This window comes from Coptis chinensis, chromosome 3 (genome assembly GCF_015680905.1).
Source record: "Coptis chinensis isolate HL-2020 chromosome 3, ASM1568090v1, whole genome shotgun sequence".
In the NCBI taxonomy this organism is placed as follows: Eukaryota; Viridiplantae; Streptophyta; class Magnoliopsida; order Ranunculales; family Ranunculaceae; genus Coptis; species Coptis chinensis.
In genome coordinates this window covers 10,625,591-10,639,708 of record NC_141458.1, presented here as the reverse complement: position 1 = coordinate 10,639,708, position 14,118 = coordinate 10,625,591, and the positions used below count along the sequence as shown (strand labels likewise).

Genomic DNA, 14,118 nt, shown 5'->3' with positions numbered 1-14,118 from the left:
GCTATACATATGCATTGTGACTGTCAGGCCGCAATAACAAAGGCAAAGAGCAAATTGTATAATGGGAAAAGCAGACATATCCGTATGAGACTACAGTCTATCAAGCAGTTGCTGGAATCTGGAGTTGTGGCTCTAGATTATGTGAGGTCAGAGTTAACTTTGGCCGATCTTCTGACAAAACCGCTTCACAGGAGACAAGTGGTTGAAACGTCGAGGGGGATGGGACTTTTGCCTTAGATAGAGGGAGACACTGACGGCAACCCCACCTATGTGATTGGAGATCCCATGAAGTAGGTTCAAAAGGAAAAACAGGTCACCTCGTCGCTCTGGTATGCTATCGTTTTTCTTTGAGACGTCCCACCCTATGATGAGATAGCATTTTTTGTATACTTTGTATAACTTGAATTGCAATGAGAAAGGATGAGTTATTTTACTCTTATTGGAATCCATAGTCTATTATTTTTTATGAGATAATGTATTTTAACTGAAATGTACACTTGATGGATATCCACCTATGTGAATGTAGAACTGGGTCGGTTCTTATGAGTATTCGGGCAAGTACTCTAAAGCATTCATGGAACATAGGCAGTGCAGGGGCTAAAAAGCGCAACACCGCAGAACATGCATATAATGAAAGAGCAGTGTGGGTACATGTGATATATTTTACTACAAGGGAATGTTGGTTCAAAGATTTTTTAATCCACCACTTTCACATATTATAAGACATGTTACCCTATGACTGGTTCAAGCCCGTAAAGCACCAGTATCTTATGCATTGTTTTTTCAATTCTCTTTGGCATTTCGTTAACCCATTTCTTTTGTAATATCATATTCTAAGGGGACTATTAGTATTTTGAAATAGTGGGGGATTGTTGGAATCTCTTAAGTATTTCTAAATACTAGTGTGTGTGTGCAAAGTGGAAGAGATGAACAAAGTGTGTTCTCTCCACTTTAGTGCATAGAAGATAGTCCTACATTGGTTATCCACCACTAGCAAGTGAAGTATAAGAGACATTCCTCTACCATAAGGGTGTGCCCTTAGGGTACAAATGTTTTTGTGTTAGGAGGGAGGACTCACCCAAAGCCACACACGCGCGCATGCCCGCACCACACCGCACCATGCCGAGCCGAGTTGGTGTCGGGTCGAGTTTGGGCTTGGGCTTACTATTGTCTAGTGGGTAGTGGATTAACCAAAAGCCTAAACTTGTTTTTGTTTTTGCTGCAAGTTTCAGTTTCAGTGTCCTAGTATGAGTTGGTCTCTTGACCGACCATGTCCTTGTTCTAGTTGGACTGCTGTGACTGACCTACCTCTATAAATACAGGGGTTGTGCGTCCATAGAAGGTACACTTCATCAGAAAACCATCTTAGAGAAACAAAAACCATAAACTGCCCTATTCTTCTTCTCTTCCTCCTGTAGCCGCCAGAGAGAGTTATATTATTGTTCTAGAGGGTAGTCTGTTATAATTGTAACGCCCCGAGACCCAACACACATCCCGAGGACACAGAGCTGAATCTCGAGGCGGTCACTATCCTGATTCTATTGAAATTTTGGCAGAGTTTCCTTTGTTTTATCGACGTTTCGTATACGAAAACCTGTCATAAAACCTGGACATCGCTACATTCTTCCAACAACCATATATATGTCCAACAACCATATATATACTACTCTTAACTTTAGATACTACAGTGATATGACTGCATATCTACAAAACAATGAGATCCGTTGCCAAATACATCGATTATTACATTAAAATGAATTGCTCTCTCTATACAACCAAAAGAAAAGAGTTATACTCTCTATATACAACAAAAGAATGAACTAGACTCTATACAACCCAAAATAAACTTGACTGTGCCTCTCCTCAAGCATAGGGGAAACCATCCAAGTCCCCATAACCATCCTCACTAGTGGTAGGGAAAGCCTCCTCCGCAACTGGTTCGGCTGAAATGTTAATGTAGGATGAGCAAAACAACTATGCCCAATAGAAACGCACATAACCAATAAATAGTCTACTTATAGAAAACATTTAAAACATGCAAGATTTTCATAATAATATCCAAATATCGTGACTATATAATACATCACTAACTAGTAGAAATCATTTCGACATGCTTCATTAATATTCAAAATATAGTTTTCACAATCATCATACAACTATTGTGGCCGCTGCATCCTATTAGAATGGTGAGGTACATACGACTGGTACTCAGCCCCAGTCACAGGCATATCTCGATTCAGTACTTCCCAGTGTGAACCATGCACCGTTGTTTTCCTGATTTTACCGGCAGGGAGCTGAAATGTCGTTGTTGTGTTCGTACACACAAAATCCCTAAAGCTTTTAGGGCTCAGGTGGGCCCTGTAACCGCGACCCCCATACGGGCTGTCACGTAACTTACGGTGGTCAACCGTTCGACGACTGCAGACTGCTCAGGATCTTGACACACATCCAAGAGTGGACTAAACTCTCACTCCTCGCGTCTAAACCTCATCAAGGTAAGCATGTAACCTCACACAAGCTAAGCATCATACAGCGTGACACGTACAAGCATGGTTATCTAGAAAAGTAGAAAAGGAATTCCCAGACTACATCCTGTGAGGCATCCCTTTAAAGGTGGCCCACCACCTCGAAAGGTGTACACTACAGTTGGAATCCTAGAGCGAGCTACCGTCTCCGGAAATGCGACAACAATTCCTTCTTTATAGGAATTCACTATTCCTTTTCTAAATCCCCTCGTGATAAGCATAATAATATATATATACTCGTATTACCGGTTATTTCCAAATACTATAGATACATATTTAGTTTTTTTCTTTTAAAACTGTTGGTTCTGTATGTGTGAGTTCTTGGATTCCCAACCGTCGATTCCATACAACCTATGACTCCCAAATGGGCCAGTCATAGTAAATGACAACCGATGATTCCCAAACGGCGAATCATCGTAAATAACAACAAACTATCCATGGAACAATCCATAACCTCACACATAGTTACAAACAATCGGGTAATCCTTACCCACATTACAAAATCCATCTCTCTGTCTCCTTACTGAGACAAGAGATGAGAACCCTTCCCAAAACCAGTTTTGCTATTTTAACAAATAAAATAAATCCCCGCTACCCAGATTTTGCAAAACCATTTCACACGAAAGCTATTTATATATTTAGTTTATATCGAGTAAATACAATGCAAAACATGAATATCACATATACATGCATAGTTGATACGCAAACTATCTTTCCCAATTTAAAACAATCAAATCATGCATGAAAATAAGCATGCTATATATTGGTATGTAAGTTCCTACCTTAGCAAGCTCCGTTCTCCTCAAGCCCGCTTAACCGAATCCACTCTTATTTGACTCTTATAACATCATATACATATACATCGACTATTAGAAGTTATCGAACGAACTAGAATCCTTATCTAACGTAAGTCGAGAAGAATCTCAACGCTACAAATTTGGTTTCAGGAAATTTTTCCTCTAACTACATTTAACAGAGCTACAGGCCATTTCTAGCACTGTACCTCACGTCAACACCAATCATATCTCTTCCAAATTACAACTACAACAATTTCCACACCCTTCCATTTACATTAATTCTCGCAATATTTACTGTTATACTCCTTATCAATCGTTCATTACTCAATCTACTCTTAAACAATTATAACCCGACATGAACGGCTCAAAATGGAGTGGGTAAACCATAATTCTTACCAAATCAGTACGAGTAGCTCCTTTAGTTTTCTTCTCCACCAATCCGTTAAGATATCTACCTCCAATTAGCTACTGCCAACATTTAAAACACCTCATTCCAATTATTTTTCATTAACTACAACCAATTCCATCTAAATCGAGTTTAAACTATTTGTTTGAAACGAAATTACTCACCTTTCGCGGAAATACGACGCAATTCAAATCAATTTTTGAATCTTCCCACTTGAATCTAGTGTTTACAAGGGATGGGTGTTTAAATTTTGGGTTTGGACCGATGAAATTTGGTGAATTTGAATTTTCTCTTTCTTAGGTTTTAGTGGTTGTGAAATTGGGGAAAAAAATTTGGGTGCAATTTGATTTCGTGCGATTTGATTTTTTTTTGATTTTTTGATTTTTTTTTTGATTTTTTTTTTATTTTACATGTTTTAGTTATTAAGGCCCAAGCCCAATTGTCTAAATTAGGCCTAAAGCATAATTCACTCCTAACCACTAACTAATTTGACTTAGCGTCGAAATTATTTTTCGGCCCATCCAGCTTAATTTAATCCCCTACATTTTATCCCACCGCAGGCTATAACGATAACTCACTCATGCATGTAAGCTGTTAACTCGTGCCAGCTTCGAACACAGAAAGCTGCTAATCGACATTTTGTCAAATTTTTCTCATATGATTTGCTTATCTAACGTGGCTTATGAGTTTGAGTTAAGTTCCATTAAGTTACGTCAGTTTGAAATGTAAACCCGACCGACCAATTACCTAAATGTCCCTAGGTTAACTATGAAATTTATGAAAATACTCTTAACAAGAATTTGAGTCTTTACAATAGTGCAAAGTCAGGCTGCTGTTAACCATTGAATCTTGTGAGGAAGACGTCACTGCTGCCTTTCTGCACCATTGGAAATGGCAAAACCTTTCCTTAAGGACAGCCTAATCCGCACCTTGGTTATTACCTCTTAATTTTGTCCTTGTCTCTTTATTGTTTTCTTTATTCACTTACAACACCCTTATGTCAATTCGGTTTGTTATTTTGTACCTTGTATGAAGTGGGCATCAAAAAAGTTTGTCAAAAATTTTAAGGCTGGGGATTTTGTGATAAGGTTTTAGGATTTTGCTCATTTAGGGTTCCCATTTGTTGATTCAAGTAATTGAGCATCTAAGAAGTTTGACTCTGGACTTCAATATATAGGTGGTAATCTGGTATGTATCTTTAAGCATTTAGCAATTCTAGAGTACACCCTCAATATGGGTGTGTTGGCATCTCATCCCTTGGTTATAGACTTTGCCATGCAATACACCCTCACCTCTTGTTTATTAGAGGGCCCAAATGTGATAGCGCAGATACAACTTGCGTACTCTAGATTTTGGCTTAAGCATTTATGTTGTTTAGTTTTGGGTCAACTTCTTGATTTGGTGAATTGGGTATGGGGTAATAAATTTATATAAAATTTCAAATAGTGGAAACGGGTTATAAGAATTTGGATTGTATAGATTTGAAAAAATAGCCATAAAAGGTACATTAACTAATCCTGAAAATTCAATTGGGGTAACCAACTATTTTTTTGTGAATTAGGGTAACATATTTTGTGAATTGGTCAATAAGGGTAATTCGTCATCCTTCCATCGAAAATCACCGTTATCTTTTATAAATTTGATAATTAACGAGTATTTATAATTAATAAATATGTTATAAATATTTTAATTATTTTCTTTTTGTACAACTCACCGATAATTTGGACACCTCAACTTTTTGCAGGCATCAGCGAGAACTGATCGACCACCTTAGATGATTCCTTATCGTTCTCCAACATAATAAAATTATTCATCTTCTAAAAAAGAAATCCAAATTCAAACTTTGTGTTGGAAAATATTGTTTAAAATTTTCAAAATTGAAACTCTCCAACTATTTAGTATGTCTATGTCTATATATATATATATATATACACGTACTCCCGAGCCACTCCCAAAATGTACAAAACCATATCTCATTCTACAAGTTGAATTAAGAGTTGATATTTTGTATATATGATCTCCCCACCATGAATAACATGTTCACCAAACCTAATCAAATGTTATTATGAAATCGGAAAATTCTAGACTGTTAGATAAATGTTCAAAATTGAACACTAGTTTTCACAAAGTTGGACATATCCAAATATGATTAAATTTTGTGAGCGTGCTACCCATTGTGAGAATATCATATCCACAAAAAAATAGGGTCTTAATTCAATTTGTAAGTCGATGGAGTGATTCGGGAGTGGCTCTATCCCTCATATATATATATATATTAATGAATTTTTTTTATTTAAAATATTTATAGCAAAATGATTAATTATAGATAATGGTGATTTTGGACAGTAAGATGACGGGTTACCCTTATTGACCAAGTATATTACCCTAATTGACGGGAAAAAAAGTTGGTTACCCAATTGATTTTTTGGGATAGTCCATGTATCTTTTGGCTATTTTTTGTTTAGATTTTATGCTAAATTACTACTATGCCAGCCCAATTGTATCTACTTCACCGATGACGTTGAGAGTAATGGACAGCTACAAGGTAATGATATGGGGATCTACGATATGAAAGCTGACACAATTGAGCCTTTATACGAAGGGGTTGATGTTCTTTCTCGGTACTCTCCACCTGTTTGGACTAGACCAATTCGTTTGTAGAGCCCGCGTGTTGAATAGTAATGCTTAGAAGTGTCGGTAATTAATTTTTAAAATTTCATCCCCTTCACGGTCATACGAAGGTAAGAGATGCAAACACAACATGTAAACTTTAACAATTTGTATCTCAACCAGGCCTTTGATAATGGAAATAAACACATGAAGTTGGTAAGTTAAAACTTAAAAGCATTGCATTGCATCATGTGGCTCATTGGCTCAAGTACTTAAATAATCCTATGTTCTCCAATGATCCTTAACGAATATAACAAAAGGTGCATATTTGTCAACATTCTTGCTCAAAGATTGTATTCACAATTTCAGATTCAGACCTCCTTTAAGGATTCCCTTACAGGTTATTGTTGATTTGCATTGAATTACACGTGGGCGCCTATCTCTAGAAAATTAACCAAATTGAAAAACAGTGGTTCAGCTGCGGAGTTCTTCAATGGAGTCTACCAGTAAAGGGAGTCTCCCACCCCCACCCCCCAACTAAGGAGTCTGATTATAAATTTTATTTTGGCTCAACATGCTGAACTCAGTAAAGAATATTTCGATTGATGTGTCTTTGTATGCATGAGGAATCCTTGCTACACGTTGATGGCAATGCAAATTGTTCTATGAACTGGTTTTGTTCTCAATATATATTGGTTTACAACGTATTTATTGACACTTGAGAACATAATCAGATGAATAAAAGATTCTTATCAAGTGGTCAACATCAACACTCTCAAGGAACATAAATAAAGAAATCTCACAGAAATGCCAGCCAGAGTTATGAATAAAATCAAGGTTTAGTTAGGGATAGCCCCCATTATTAGTTGCAATTAGGGATACCCCAAATGCAAAATCCAACCGTAATGCTTCTTCGTGTGTGTGTGTGTGGGGGGGGGGGGGGGGGTGTCCCTAACTAACCCTAAAATCAAATAGTTAGTTCCCATATCATGACCATCGACATAAGATTCTACATTGTGGTCTTCATCAGAAACAATGTGCGACAACATTTGTCAAGGATATAACACTCACATTCAAACCCGCCGAAACAATCATTGGATATTAGAGGGAGTTTTGGGTAAGATATGCACAGAAAGAACAATGGATTCATGACGAGTCCAATTGGAGAGCATTATAGCAAGTTGCAGCTGAATGCTCAAGGGGGAGCTGAAATGGACAGTTGAAAGTTGAGTTCAACTTGGTAGCAAACTAAGCAAGATTGGGCTATAGTGAAGTTTTGGAAGTTCAAAGGAAAGCAGACATGGCAGTGGATTGTGGGTGGTGGAAGCATCCAAAAGATAAAAATCATTAGTGAAAGGCTAGCAGTCTTGCTAGCACTAAAATATTGAAAGAATAATAATCAAATAACTAAATTAGTACGAGAGAATTAACAATAAATCAGAGTTATATAGCTTCTATTTTTCTAAATGAAATGTTTTGAAACAGAGTATTTGGCTTTACAGTAGATTAAGATTAGGCCTAATCCAAACATGTGGAAAGAACTCTGACACAATATCATTTCCATCACAGAAAGACTCGAATTTTCCAGTTTCTACATTGTAGATCCCCATATCTTGTTTAATGAATGCTCCACTCATATCCTTAGTCCCACCAGTGAAGTAGATGCAACCTGCCTTGCATCTAGAGTAGTTGCTGGCTGGTAAAGAGAAGGATGTATTACTTCCTATGAAGATAGCATAGTCACCCAAGTTTTCCAACTCTTGCCACTTGTATGTGCTCAAATCCAACCTGTAGACTTGAATATAAGAAGTAATCGCTTTTGAATGACAACACTCCATTACCCTTATTGCCAAATGAAGCTGCCCCTGCAATTCCACAAGATAACATACTGATCGATGTTCTACTCTTTGAGGTGAAGATGCAAATTTGATTGCCCTTGGACAAGGACTTGTAATGTCACAGAGCCAGGTCACTCCATAAGAATCAACTGAGTAGTATTGACCTTTATAGTATGTAACGTCATTACAATGGTAGCATCTCTCAATGTAAGTCCACCTTGCGTCTCCTGGCCTAGTGAAAGCCAGCCGATGCATAGAAAATGCAAAAACTAAAAATTCCTTGTGTTGGTCATAATTGGCTGAAGAAGATGATGGACAAGATACAACTACTTTGTGTAAGCATACCGGTTCATCGGGGAGAGGAAGTCGAGTGCCAGATAAAGGATTTATAAGGTGAAGTCGTTGCTCCAAGTCTATATAAGCCAACCAACCATATGGTGAACCCCACCAACTACATGCACTAGCGTCATCACGCAAATTAAGACAATAGTATTTATTCTCAAAAAGATTACAGAAGCTTCTATCTTTTCCAATTTTTTCCTCGGGGAGCATTAACCATGGAGGAGTATTTAGAATCAAAGGGTAGTGACGTTTATTAAGTGTAACTGATCTCCATGAATGACAAACCACACCAAAACTCACAAAATCCTCTATGGAATTTATCCTTTTAACTATTTCCGTAAGGAGTTCCTCAGGAAGTTCTGACCAATTCCGAAGCGTCGACATCTTCTTCATAGTTCCTAATTCTGAAAATAAAATAAAAACAATAACCTTATGAAAAAAAAAAAAAAAAACTCTAGCAGCTACTAACGAAAAAAAAATATTCGCCAAAGCCTAAACGAAAAGGCCAGCACGTTATCTTCTAGGGTTGTGGCATGGCAGTCCAATCTGTTTATTCCGTCTCGTGTGTGTCGGCCGATACAATTTAGTCTTAGGCTAAGACTGTGGGCCATGAGTTAAGGATTTTATCTCTTGGGTAATTGGGAGTTGGGTGGGGGAACAGGCCGAAGCTGCGAGATTGGACTTGGGTTGAGATTTGTCGAGTGGGCTTTAGAGTAATATATATGTACCAACAGTTGTACCAACAAATAAACACCGACTGACGTGTTACCCAATTTTCCTGAAAATTCTATACTGACTAGGATTTCCACTAAATGTAATGCATGTTGTTAATTATCATAATTCAAAGTGTTCAACCATGCACCTGGCATGGTCCTTATCCATGTCCTATTTGTTTCGATTACATCGTATTTGGCAAGGGCATATCTCATCATATCAAGCGTGTTCATCTAAAGGACGTAACTGACTGGAACTGCAAGTTTTAAATTTTTGCTATAGAGGTTGCAATTGAGCACGTTCGCGAGGTAAACTGTTTTCATTTTGTTGTTCATATTTTGGTTTTTGCTACTTGTTTTAAATTGTGTATTAATCGCATTGGCTTTAATTTTCAACTGTGAGATATGTGGGAGTGCTCTTGCCTCATAGGATTATGGGGTGCTTCTGGAGCGGGTTTATTTCACCCAAAAAGAGGAGGCTTCCTCATCCACCGTAAGTTCATTCATTCTCTACCAATAGAGGTTTGTTAGTTTTGAGTCATAATATTGTATTACCGATTTAGGCTAGCTGTTTGCCAATGTTGCCGCTGAAATTTCAATGAGTTTCTTGGCTGCTCTGCGTGTTCATTTTGTTGCCTGTGTTTGAAAAATGTATATATGGACTAGGGGTTAGAAATGATTATAATAATATAATCCATGCATGCAAGGTGCCAGATGTATTTTTATTAGTGTCTGCGCTGCCACGACAGTAAATTTTAGTGAAAATATTTATAGCTCATTGTCAAAAAATAAAAGAGTTTTTTTTAGTTTTCATAATATTTTTAGTTTTTTTTAGGATATTTAGGTATTGACCATTTGACCGTGTTGACCCTCGCTTCTCCCATCTAAAGTTTCATAATGACCCTTTTGCCCATAATTCATTAGTCAAGATTTCTTCGAACAACTCCCGTAACTTTCTAGTAGTGTATTTGTTATCTCCCTTTTGTCATAATTTAGAAGTATCTCCCTACTTTCCAAATAGGGTTATATTGACATACCCCCACCACTAGTTGCAATTAGGATTACCCCCCATAATAATTGAAATTAGGATTTCTCCCCCAACTTGACAGTCAATAGGAGTCAACCAACAGTTTCCATCAGTTGACTGGTCAAGGATCATAAATTGTCCTAAATACCCTTTTTCTGTGGAAATTACGAAATTAGCTATTGACACTGTTCAAAACCCACACCTCAAAGCCCAAACCTCTTGCACATGATCCATATGCCCCTGCTGATAGGGCCCGTGCTATTGGTGTTGATCTGCTTTCTTTTGACGAGGCCATCTCCACTGCAGATTTCATCTCTCTCCATATGCCTCTCACTCCTACAACCTCAAAGATTCTCAATGATGAAAACTTTGCGAAGATGAAAAAGGGTGTCCGGATTATTAATGTTGCAAGAGGTGGAGTTATAGATGAAGAAGCATTGGTGAGGGCACTTGATAATGGAACTGTTGCTCAGGTAGGTCGTCAAGAACCTGCTTAGATAAATTCTCCTGTTGGCAATGAAAATTCTAAATTTGCCTCTTTGGTGAACGAGGCACGTCCCTTCGGTCAATACTCATCAATTACTTTTTTCCTTGCTCAAATGTCAAAAGTACTTAACTAGATGAGCTAAACTGCCCTTTCTCTGGATTTTTAATTCATGATTGCTGCACGTTGGGATGTTGGCTAATTTTATTCTAATGGAAATCTGAAACAACTCTATTATTACTTAGTGTTAATTTTCTGCGTGTATATCAGACTATTAGTATCATATAGGGTGTTGCACTGGTGTACAGGCTGCACTTGATGTATTCACAGTGGAACCTCCACCAAAAGACAGCAAGTTGGTGCAACACAAGAACGTGACTGTGACACCTCATCTTGGAGCAAGTACCAAGGAAGCTCAGGAAGGTGTGGCCATCGAAATAGGAGAGGCTGTAGTTGGAGCATTAAATGGTGAACTTTCGCAACAGCTGTGAATGCTCCCATGGTTCCTGCTGAGGTAAAAATTGCTAGAAACATGACAAATCTTTGAAATGTTTGTCATCCATTGTGAAGGAACTCATTTTCTGTGTCCTGTGCCTACCATAGGTATGACTGACGGCAATCCTATTTTTGTGACGCTAACACTGTTAATGTTCACAGGTTCTGTCTGAACTAGCGCCTTACGTTGTTCTGGCAGAGAAGCTCGGCAGGCTGGCCGTACAGTTGGTGGCTGGAGGGAGTGGCATTAAGTCTGTCAAGGTGGTGTACACATCATCTCGGGATCCAAGTGATCTGGACAAGAGGCTACTACTTCAGACAATGGATCTTTTACTCTCTGTTTTTTTTTTTTTTGTGATTTCTGTTCGTAAGTAATTGGGTTGTTTCGAGTGTCTAATTTCTGTTTCGAGTGTCTAAATCAGAGAAACCCAGATTTGAACAGTGTCTAATTTCAAGTTTGGGCTTTGAGGTGTGGGCTTTGAACAGTGTCAATGGCTAATTTCGTAATTTCAACAGAAAAAGGGTATTTAGGACAATTCATGATTCTTGACCAGTCAACTGACGGAAACTGTTAGTTAACTCCTATTGACTGTCAAGTTGGGGAGGAAATCCTAATTTCAATTATTATGGGGGGTAATCCTAATTGCAACTAGTGGGGGTATGTCAATATAACCCTTCCAAATATTAGATTATTACTCTTTGAAGCCATGTTTATGAAATACTTCAAGCCCCTTTATGAAATAAGACTAAATTCATAAAAAAAGAAATAAGAGGAACAACGAAGAAAGAAACAGATTGAGAAAAATCCCACAAACACTCAGAAGTTCTTCCATCAATTCTTCAGAGTTGCTCAAACCCCACAAGGCCACCTTACTGGTGAGCTGCCCATTTTACCTCGAATATTTTCTCTACTTCACATTTATTTTCGCATGACTTCGTAGTGTCGTTGAACACCTTAAGAACAGGGGCAGCACCCATGACTACGTATCTAAAAGCAACTACTGTCACCAACTAGGCTATCTTGTTTTGAATGTATATATAGTTGTTAACAAGCTAATCGAGTGAGCGGAGCGAATGATTTTGGCAGAAAGGGGGCTATGCGAGACAAAAACCAATTTGGTTGGTTTCTGTCTGTCTGTCCTCATCTTCTCTCTTATTTTTTTTTTCGCCCAAATACTTTTCTCCTTCACTCATCTCTCTCTCCGCCGCACCTCCGCTCACTCCCCACTGCCACGCAGTATACTAGTATATATACACAAACGTTCTAGAGGACGGGGCCTATTTTGCACCAAATTCTGGGGCCCCAGCCATTTGCCTATGTCGACTGTGCTCAGGGCTGCCCCTGCTAAAGAACAATCGATTGCAAATTTGCAACAAATGGCAAGCACCTGTGAGCAGAACCGCTTGCAACCTAGTTATGCTAAGATGCGATATATATAAAGGTGATTCCATTGGGCACTCATCAAATTGGATTGGGCAACCCCTCAAAAAAAAAGAAATTTTACAAATTTGCCATATTACAAATTTGCCATAAACCCCAAGCCCAGCAACCAATTCAACCGGTATTGCCAAAACGAACCCTCCCCGTTGTTTTACGTTTTACTCAAACGACAACGACCGTGTATGCGTGCGAGTGTACACTCAAACGACTTGGCGAAGTCGTTTACGTTTTACACTCAAACGACATGGTGGGTATGGTTTGAGTGTAACGAAAACCATTATGACCATGTCGTTTAAGTGAAAACGAAACGACTTAAGCAAAGTCGTTTGAGTGTACACTCAAACGACATGACCAAAATCGTTTGAGTGTTACTCACACTAACACTGAAACTTCTACGCGGCCATGTAGTTTGAGTGTACACTGAAACTTCTGGCGGCCATGTCGTTTGAGCGTACACTCAAACTACTACGCGGCCATGTAGTTTGAGTGTACACTGAAACTACTACGGCGGCCATGTCGTTTGAGTGTGCACTCAAACTACATGACCAAGTCGTTTGAGTGTACACTCAAACTACATGGCACAGTAGTTTCGTGTTACTCACACTAACACTCAAACTACGCGGCCATGTCGTTTGAGTGTACACTCAAACTACATACGGTCATGTCGTTTGAGTGTACACTCAAACTACATGACCGCGTAGTTTCAGTGTACACTCAAACTACATGGCCGCGTAGTTTCAGTGTTAGTGTGAGTAACACTCAAACGACTTGTCCATATCGTTTGAGTATACACTCAAACGACTTGGCCATCTAGTTTGAGTGTAACTCAAACTCAAATTAACACTCAAACGACATGTCGTAATGTAATGCGAGTGAAAAGCACTCAAACGACTTGGACATGTAAATTTTGAGTTTACACTCAAACGACTTGGTCACGTGTTTGAGTGTACACTCAAACGACGTGGACACGCACTCAAACGATTCCAAATGCACTCAAACGATTTCAATTGAATTAGAAAAATTGAAATCCGATTTAAAAAATTGGGTTAGAAACAACACAATTACATCAATAAAACTACATGCACTCTACACTCTTTATCTGTTATGACATAGTATCTTTATAACCAAGTTAAAACATGTAATCAAACATGCTATAAAATCTAAAATAATAATTTGTTTTATATCTAAACTTGTTATTATTATTATTTTTTTTGAATTGTGAATCATAAACTAGTTTGGGGTTTAGAGTTCGAGAGTTCAAGGTTTAGAAATTTAAATACCAACATATTTCACTTAATTATTTGAAATAATAATTTGTTTTATATCTAAACTTGTTATTTTTTATTTTATTTTTAAAATTGTGAATCATAAAACTAGGTTGAGATTTAGGGTTTAGGGTTTAGAGTTATTTACAAATTTAGGTGCTAACAAATTTTACTT

The 14,118-nt window shown here is 38.0% G+C and overlaps 1 protein-coding gene and 1 pseudogene across 2 annotated transcripts; one reads left to right on the top strand and one right to left on the bottom strand.

Annotated features, from left to right (window-relative positions):
• Window positions 1–7,771: 7,771 nt before the first annotated feature.
• LOC147507867 (putative F-box protein At1g65740) lies at window positions 7,772–9,131 on the bottom strand. The gene is made up of 2 exons (XM_086599085.1): window positions 9,031–9,131; window positions 7,772–8,922 (listed from the first exon to the last, which is right to left on the bottom strand). The coding sequence occupies exon 2, from the start codon at window positions 8,909–8,911 to the stop codon at window positions 7,835–7,837; it is 1,077 nt and encodes a 358-aa protein (XP_086455211.1). The 5' UTR covers window positions 8,912–8,922; window positions 9,031–9,131; the 3' UTR covers window positions 7,772–7,834.
• A 505-nt stretch (window positions 9,132–9,636) lies between these two features.
• Window positions 9,637–11,773, top strand: LOC147507866 (D-3-phosphoglycerate dehydrogenase 1, chloroplastic pseudogene; annotated as a pseudogene). Its single transcript, XR_015215466.1, has 4 exons — window positions 9,637–9,753; window positions 10,435–10,731; window positions 11,051–11,256; window positions 11,400–11,773. The product of XR_015215466.1 is annotated as a D-3-phosphoglycerate dehydrogenase 1, chloroplastic pseudogene (transcript).
• Window positions 11,774–14,118: the final 2,345 nt, after the last annotated feature.